The sequence below is a fragment of the Anomaloglossus baeobatrachus genome, chromosome 11 (assembly GCF_048569485.1).
Source record: "Anomaloglossus baeobatrachus isolate aAnoBae1 chromosome 11, aAnoBae1.hap1, whole genome shotgun sequence".
Taxonomy (NCBI): Eukaryota; Metazoa; Chordata; class Amphibia; order Anura; family Aromobatidae; genus Anomaloglossus; species Anomaloglossus baeobatrachus.
The window spans coordinates 16,207,510-16,216,471 of NC_134363.1; the positions used below are offsets into that span (position 1 = coordinate 16,207,510).

An 8,962-nucleotide genomic window follows, 5' to 3' on the forward strand; every position below is an offset into this window, starting at 1 on the left:
CTCAAATCCTGGTGTATTGTTTTCTGTAACCATTTAATACTTTCTCAAAAATACAGATATTACACCCTCCTAGGGAAACAATATTCATAAATCAGACTTAAACATTGGATACACATTTCGTTCAGTTTTGGAAGTTCACCCAGAAACAAACATTGAAAAGTTTGTGCAGACCAACAACATGAAACCACCCATGGTTCCTCAGGGAAGGTAAATATATAAATAGATATATTTAGATAATTTAAGCATTATCTTTAAGGCAAGAAGAATTTGACAGATATTCTGCTGGATTCCTTGTAACGTTAGTCATCATGTCATTGTTTTGTTGATCTCGAAACTTACCTCAACAAACCTTAAACTTTCACAGAAGAGAATGTCCTGCCAGGGATTCTCAGAAATTGGGATGTACCATGCTGTTATAAGACCAATGTCATCCATCCCATGATACAATAACTTCTTCGCCTTCCCAAATTGCTTTTATTTGATCCCTGTGTAAAGACAGCAGGACGAGCAGAAAATAATTCGAGAAAACGACCACTTTATCCACAATGAAGAACCTGTTTGCTTTGCTTTTCATGATCTCCACTCTTGCCGTCTCAGGTAAGACTAACGCAGACACTTCCCATCATTGACACACAGTGCAATGAGGAGCATCAGCATAATTTATTGACAGATCACTGCAAATACTAAAAACAATTTTTTGGTTATCTTGCAAGTTTCTGGACAATGTGGTGGCATTGGGTTTTCTAATTGGGAATATGGGATCTTTAAAAAATGTGCCCCAAATCTTACATGGACTAAAGTCTTTTATATCCAGTGGGTGATCATATCCAACTATTTCCTCTACAGTGATTGTAATACATAGACCAATCTCTTATATTAAATTGATAATATTATGGGATCAATTCTTAGGCTAAAAAAATGAATCCCAATAACTCCTCATTGACCAAATCTGAAAGAACCTTAAAAGATATTATGACCACATGACAGTTCAACTTTTCTCTTACGTGTTCCTTATTCAGTTGAGTGAAGTTCCGTAAAGAACAGGTAAAAGCTTCACAAACGTTCAATCAGAATGAGCTCATTGATAGATTCTTAGTCACTCTCGATCTGTAGTCAACATTATTGAGGGAGAAAATTGTATAAAATTCAAATTGTGGACATTGTACTAATAGAAGAGAATAAAAAAAGACTAAAATACATGCAATGTATGAATTAAGGGTAGCTTCTAAGTTGACTGGTGATCATATCATGGACACTGTGAATCAGAGCATAGCAGCATTATTGCAGCCAGGTAGGTTTATCTGTGAAATACTCTGGTATTTTAGAGAAAACACAATCTGAAGATTCTGCCATGGACTATAGACAAAGATCTTATTCATCTGGCGTTGCCCTGACTAGCTCATTCCATTGCCACCCCAGTTGACTGATAGGCATTCATAACGAGATACCTGTCATTCACCTAGAGTTACAGTGATGGGGCTGAAAAGACAAAAGGTGCAGAACTTGCGTCTTATCCTGGTTGGAACCAGTATAAGGTTGTGCAGGGAACACTTGCTTGGGTAAGTTGTGCAAGTGACAACTTCTGTAATGCACTTGTTAGCATGAAAAACTGGCTGCAGACCCACGAGGTATAATATCAATCAGTAGAAATAAAGAAATGGGTTGTTATGCCGTGCTGCCGGATAAATTCTGGAGAGCAATTGATATGATGAGGAGATTTTATTGTTTATTTGTTGTTTTATTATTTATTTTTTTATTGTTCTACGCATTTCGGAGCTAGAATGCTCCTTCAGGATTCAAAAATAGTACATTGCTATTTTTAGTTCCTGAAGGAGCATACTAGCTCTGAAATGCGTAGAACTATGAACAATAAATCTGCTCATCATATCGATAGCAATCCTAAATCTATCTGGCAGCACTATTTTAGCGCTGCTGTAGGATTGACACAAATCCAAAAATTCTGAGGTATTGGTTGTTTTATTCTACGCATTTCGAAGTGTGACCTCACTTCTTCATCAGGAAAATCCACCAGTTCCTATAAAGAAGTGAGGACACACTTTGAAACGTGTAGAATAAAACCCCCTATACTTCAGTATTTTAGGATCCGTGTCATTTCTACTGCAACGCAGAAATAGTTCTACCTTTCTATAGTTCTTCTTGATCTATACTTGCTTTTGAGAGCGTGGACCCTGCAGCAGCTGATTAAGTGATTTGATACTTGTTGTCTGTCACACAACCACACAAGGTGAGCACTATTCCTTATCACCTTTCATATATTTATTGGGTAACACCTTATTGCACTTTCTATCCCTAGCTTTTATTTGGCAGCATGGCATGAAAACCCATTTCTTCTTTTCTACTAATTGATGATTCACCTGGAATGGCGTTGGTAGATACCGGCCAGGGGTAGCAATGGATTTAGTAATGTCTCAAGCCTTGGTCTTCAGCAGGTTGTTCACAATACTATATCTCTGACACACTTGAGCATCTCAGAGAAGAATATCTCTGGCTGCAATCACGATGCCAGGTTCTGATTCATATTACCAGTGGTTTAAGCAGACTGAATCATTTGACAGATCCCCTCTAAAGCCTATAAAGAAGTATCACAAACATACTGAGCTTAGGGTCAAGTGAAAAAGTATCAATGAAAAAAAAGAAGATACCTATCCAGATCTACCGTACAAAAAAGCAGTTCTTCCACATACTGGACATTAAAAATTCTTCTTCTTTATTTTAACCATGAACCCGAGTTAAAACATGGTTCCAAAGCACACACCACATGAGACCCTCAAGTGTTTCCGACATACACAGCGCCCTTAGGACTAAGGGGTAATTTGCACACTACGATATCGCAGGTGCGATTTCGGTGGGGTCAAATCGAAAGTGACGCACATCCGGCGTCGCTGTCGATATCGTAGTGTTTAAATCCTTTATGATACGATTAACGAGCGCAAAAGCGTCGTAATCGTATCATCGGTGTAGTGTCCGACATTTCTATAATGTAGCTGCAGCGACGGTACGATGTTGTTCCTCGTTCCTGCGGCAGCACACATCGCTGTGTGAGAAGCCGCAGGAGCGAGGAACATCTACTACCTGCGTCACCGCGGCTCACGCCGGCTATGCGGAAGGAAGGAGGTGGGCGGGATGTTTACATCCCGCTCATCTTTGCCCCCTCCGCTTCTATTAGCCGCCTGCCATGTGACGTCGTTGTAACGCCGCACGACCCGCCCCCTTAGGAAGGAGGCAGTTCACTGGCCAGAGCGACGTCGCAGGACAGGTGAGTGCATGTGAAGCTGCCGTAGCGATAATGTTCGCTAAGGCAGCAATCACAAGATATCGCTGCTGCGACGGGGGCGGGGACTATCGCGCTCGGCATTGCAAGCATTGGCTTGCGATGTCGTAGTGTGAAAAGTACCCCTAAGGGCGCTGTGTACACCAGAAATGTGTAAGGGTCACGTGTCGTGTGTTCTTCGGCACCATGTGTTAACTTGTATTCATGGTTTGAATGAAAGAAGACTTTTTAATGTCCAGGATGTGCCAGACCTGCTCTTTTTTATGGTAGATCGGGATAGGTGTCTTCTTTTTGTTTGCTGATAGGTTTTCACTTGACCCTAAGCTCAGTATGTTTGGTAACTTGAGTCTTCCATGGCGGATTTTTATCTGAGCATTCCAAAGAATATTCAACAACAATCTTATCAATTTTGAAATGTCAGTAGCTTATTATTCTGCATAGTTATCCTGATCTATGACACTTATGAGCCTAGAATTTAAGTCACAGTGAAAATAAAGCGACAATATTGGCAATAAAAAGTTGGACCTACGATTATGAAATAGATACAGTAAATCGAATGACAATAGATTTCTTCCAGATAAATTCCTCTTTCTGATTGTTTCAATATAATAAGTTGGATTGGAGTTATTTTCCAGTCTTTTCCTATAAATGTTATTCGTGCATGTGCCGCAATTCTACAAAATGTAAAGAGACTGAGATTGAATGCCTTGGAAATCGATGCATGACCGCCTCGCAACGCGTTAAAAATAGTGAGTACAATTCAGTTTTTCCTCTTAACTAACCTAAACAATCACCATCTCACCTCTGGTTCTGTGATGTTAACCTATTTTATAGATGGAAAATTGCAAAAAGAAATGTATAAAAGTTGTGCTAATGAAACATTGTGTGGAACCAAGGGTGCAATGGTAGTGGGAAATTCAACACTTCGATTTTATGCGAGTTGCTGCGATGGAGAGTTTTGCAACAATAAAGGATATGAACGTAAGTGTGAAAATGGTAATAATTATAATTGACTGCTAAAAAAACTTCAGATTTAAGTATATAATGTTTTCTACAACTTGATCACTCCAGGCTGTAGTTGCCAGGGGTGATCACGCGAGCTGGCTCTTTACTATGCACGCATCCCCCGCTCATCCTCCCACCCACCTGTCAGCGCCGGCTTTAGTGCTGAGAGATGATAGACGGGAGGATGCATATGAAATGAGCGGATGCACGTGGACATGGCAGGCTGCTACAGCCTGCTCATGCTGCCGATGACCCACTCCACCACAGCACCCTCATTCCCCCGTATTCCCCCCTACTTTTCATCCACAGCCATGATAACACCAGCCGGGGCCTGGTATATTCTTAGCACACAGCCCCCGGTATTGCCGCATCTATTAGATGTGATAATCCCGGTGCAATACCAGCTCTTTCCATTGGCCTGATGCAGTGCCAATCAGGGTAATAAGGGGTTAGTAGCAGCCCATAGCTGATACTAAGCCCTAGGTTAGTGTGATGGCACAGGCATCTATGAGATACCTGCATCATACAAACCTGTAAGTGAATGTAAAGTAGCACACACACAGAGAAAAATCCTTTATTTGGAATAAAGTACATAACACACACCCTCATTCGCCTTTTTATTAAGCCCAAACACAGCCCTGCAGCTCCGGTGTAATCGACACAATGTCCCATGATGACACATCCAGCTCTGCTACATCTCAGAGCGAGCAGCCATAGAGAAGACTGCCAGCTCTGAGTGTAGTCTATGACTGAGCCACGATAAATGATGACTGCAGCAGACACTGTCACAGGCTGGGAGCGCATCAGCCTGTAACAAATCACAGACGAGAGGACGGCCGGTGGGCGGGGAAAACACGGAAAGCTGTGTGTATGCGATGGACAGTACAGGAAGTGAATGCGCGACCCGGAAGCAATGTGCCGCCATGACACCGAGTCTCGATAAGTATGAAATGCTCACTTATTTCTTCTTTTCTTTATTTTTAATTTAATTGTCGAATCTGAATCATGCACCCAGAATCCCGCACCCGGGTCCGGCACCCAAATATCGTTGAAACCTCGCGGATCCGGACTTTTACAGTCCAGATCCGCTCAGCCATAATTATAATCAATCACAGTGCCATCCTAATTCATGCATAAATACATAAATCAAGATATAATGATAAGGTGCTCTGTGCTGAATAGTATCACTTGTTGATATGAATCATTTAGAAAGCGCCATTAACATGTCTAATTCTGCTCCATGCTTGTGACTAAATAAACCCGGTCACCCAGGACCGAATGAGTATAGGAGACAAATAGACAATAATAGAATTTACTACTGGCAGCTGAATCCACATCCCTCTACCCCGACGTGCGTTTTGCCTCTTATTTTCGGGGGATTTTTTCTTCTCTTTTTTAACATATTGAATTTTTAATAAAAATAAATATTTTAAATATTTTGATTTCTTAAGCTTCATTTGTCTGAATACCTCATTCAGACTATGGTGTGACTTGAAATAATATATGCGTACATTCCTTTAGCACCAACAGAAGATCAAACACTAAAATTTGTAGAATGTATTTTTGTCTTCACACTTTGAAGGAATTATTAAAAATTCAACAGTTTGCATCAAATCGGTTTATTCATCTTTAATTACATGCTATTTCCTACCATAAGTTCTAGTAAAATTTAAATATTTATTTAAAGTAAACATTTGGCTTGTTTCTCCAGTTCTTCCAGAAAATCAAACACAAAATGGTGTAACATGTCCATCATATCTATGTTTTAACACCTTGGATGAATGTAAAACTGACAAGATGATGAACTGCACTGGATCCATGAACAAATGCATCGAATATAGGGGTTCAATGGTAAATCCAGGTGAGAAAATCTTTCCTAAAGTTGTAAATATTTTCTATAACCAAATGCTCTTTTTGCTCTAAAGCATCTGTGCCGCCCCGTGGAAGCAGCTGGGCTGCTCGGATCCGGGTTCGCTGTGGCTCGAGGGTTTCCGGACCCGGGGGTCGTGCGGCAACTCAAATGAAAGGGGGTATTTACAGGGAAATTTATATATAGTTCTTGATGCCACCCGTGATATATGGTAATTTGGGAAGTACCGCCGCTGCCTTTGGAAGTACCCAGGGTGATGAAGAAGGGCAGCAAGGTGTCGTAGCCCTCCACGGGTAGGGGGATGCCCCAGGACTCAGTGTGGATGCTGTGGGATGCAGGGGTCACTCTCGTACTCACTCAGTCAATAAGCAGACGGTGACAACCGGGTAAACCAACTCTCTGGGTGCCGCTGCCACTGAGGTGAGCTTGTCTGTTCTCGTCCCCTATAGTGTTGCCTGGTGATCCGTGACCTGCCTCCTGGCACTAAGTTTAACTTCAACGTGGTGGCCCAGTAGTATGGAACTTGCCGGGCCCCGCTCCCCACTATGGCTAAGTGTGGGAGCTTGCTTTCAGGGCTCACGTTTGGGATTTTCTGGACCGTTTTGGATTGGAAAGTCCTATTCCCCTCGTTGCACTAATGCCCTGATTCTGGGGTGGTGGGAACAGATCATAAAGGCTCCATTCTCCTCAGGTGAATTGTCAGGTTGCCTGAAGCTACTCCCCGACTAAGGGTCCGTGAACCCTTTCGTGCCTTCGATCCGGGACCAGTGACAGTGCTAGGCTGCTGGCTGTCCTCCTCAACAAGTCCAGACACCTTGCCACAATCCCCTGCGACTGGGGGTCCAAATCCTTTAGGCCCAGACGACCGTGTGCAACCTAGATAGCTTCTCTAGGAGCCACCGCTCCCAACCTACTCTCATTCTCTGCTCTTTACTGACTACACTCCTCACTTCCCCTCCCTGACCCCCAGATGGGCTACTCTATTCCACTCAAGCCGTCCACTGGTGCATCTGGTGGGTGGGGTGCAGGGTTTATCTAGGATTTGATCTGCTGTTGGAGGCAACACTATTAGATAGGGACCCAGAACCATGAGGGACTTGGAATACTGCCCAGAAGGGCAGTTTGTGCAGTACCCTGTGACGAACTGATAGTCCAGGGGCGTCACACATCTAAAATAAAAAATATAGGAAATTCATAAATATAGTCTGAACTTAAATATTTTAGAGGGTTTTTTTTATATATAGCATATAGCTTCAGTGCTTACTGCAGTTGGAACCTTTCAGGTCCTATTAATATGTTAAGGAAATGTAGACTATATACAAATTTTTTGTTATGAAAATGTTTCTTGTTTTTGTATCTACAGATGGAACATTTACAAATTATTCTGGCAAAGGTTGTATTAATGATGATGCCTGCTGATACAACATTGACAGCAAGATTGCCTATGAAGAAACGCGCAGGGTGTTCATCAAGTGTTAGATTCTACAGTTTAAGCCAGGCATTTTAATTGTAAAATTAATGATAAATTAGAGAAGCTAGTGTCAAGGAAAATTTGAATTTACCTGTTTACATTGCTTTTACCAGGAATTTCAATTCTACAGTTTAATTTCTACAAATCTAATGTCCCCTCTTATGCTTTGGGATCACTCTAGAACCTGGTGCATAATAGGCATAATGTGTAGAGATGAGTGAACCTGAGGTTCAGTGGTCGGGCTTTTAGAAAAAAGAAACCTGAGTTTGCGTTCAGAGTTGAGGTTCTTTCTTTACCCATGAACTTTACTTGCGCGAGCTTCACTGTTGTCGGGTACACTCGGTGCTAGGCCCACTGCATTTTCAAATGGCTTGCACAGGGTGTAACAACAGCGTGATCGGATATAACGTACACCCCTCAAAAAATTAGAAAACCCTTGTCACCTGCCCCCAGAAATGATATGTTTATGGCTGGCTGCCTGTGGGCGGAAACCCAAACTGCCCAATTAGTGAGTTTCATTGGGTTTCAGATCAAGTTTGGGATTCAAGTTCGGCTGATCTCGGCGAACTGAACTTCCACAGATCTGTTCATCTCCAATAATGTGTTAAAAATTAAAAAATCCTTTTACTCAGCTCTCTGACCCCTCCTCTTATCACTAGCTCCACCTGCTCCCCGTCACATCTTCAGATCACCATTGGATGCATTGAAAATTCCATCCAGTGGAGGCACCTCCAGGTTTGATGAATCAGGAGGGTTGTGCACAAGAGCAAAACTTGAAGGACTATGACATCCCGGCATCATAACATTACAGCATGCACTGCAACCTTTGCTGGCACATGCACAGGACGCTAATTTTCCTAGCAAAGCTCAAAGCCAAAACCTAGCCCTAACGTAAATGATGACAATCTGAAGACGCAGAAAGGTAACTATGAAGAGTATTCGGTTTCCTTGCTTTTCATAATTCAGGCAAATGCAGCTGTCGGCCACCACCTGGCTAAATCCAAATGGAAGCACATTAAAAAAAAATTAAGTGTGGATTTTTGTAAAATCAGTTTGAATTTATTGCAATAACATGTAATCACTCATTACTATTTCTAATGATCTTCCTCTATTCTGTCCTAATTACAAATAATCCACAAGAATGCAAAGTATCACACTTTCTATTCAGTATTCAGGCGTCCAAATGTTTTCTTGTCTTTTTAGTTGAGAGTTGAGTCTTTTCTTTTCAGTCTATTAACATCTAAACATAGCAATGTCATTGATATATGGGGAGTAGAGTTGAGCGAGGGTCGCGGTTCAAGGTTCTCCAGTTCGCGGCTCGAGT

General features: G+C 41.9%; 1 protein-coding gene across 2 annotated transcripts; it reads left to right on the forward strand.

Moving 5' to 3' along the window:
- Positions 1-475: 475 nt before the first annotated feature.
- LOC142256476 (phospholipase A2 inhibitor and Ly6/PLAUR domain-containing protein-like) lies at positions 476-8,577 on the forward strand. Of its 2 annotated transcripts, XM_075328184.1 has the most exons (5): positions 476-597; positions 3,928-4,041; positions 4,127-4,273; positions 6,009-6,158; positions 7,531-8,577. In XM_075328184.1, exons 1-5 carry the CDS (start codon positions 546-548, stop codon positions 7,584-7,586), a joined length of 519 nt encoding a protein of 172 aa, XP_075184299.1. In that variant the 5' UTR covers positions 476-545; the 3' UTR covers positions 7,587-8,577. The 2 variants fall into 2 exon arrangements, with proteins under 2 accessions (XP_075184299.1, XP_075184301.1); XM_075328186.1 differs by lacking the exon at positions 3,928-4,041.
- Positions 8,578-8,962: the final 385 nt, after the last annotated feature.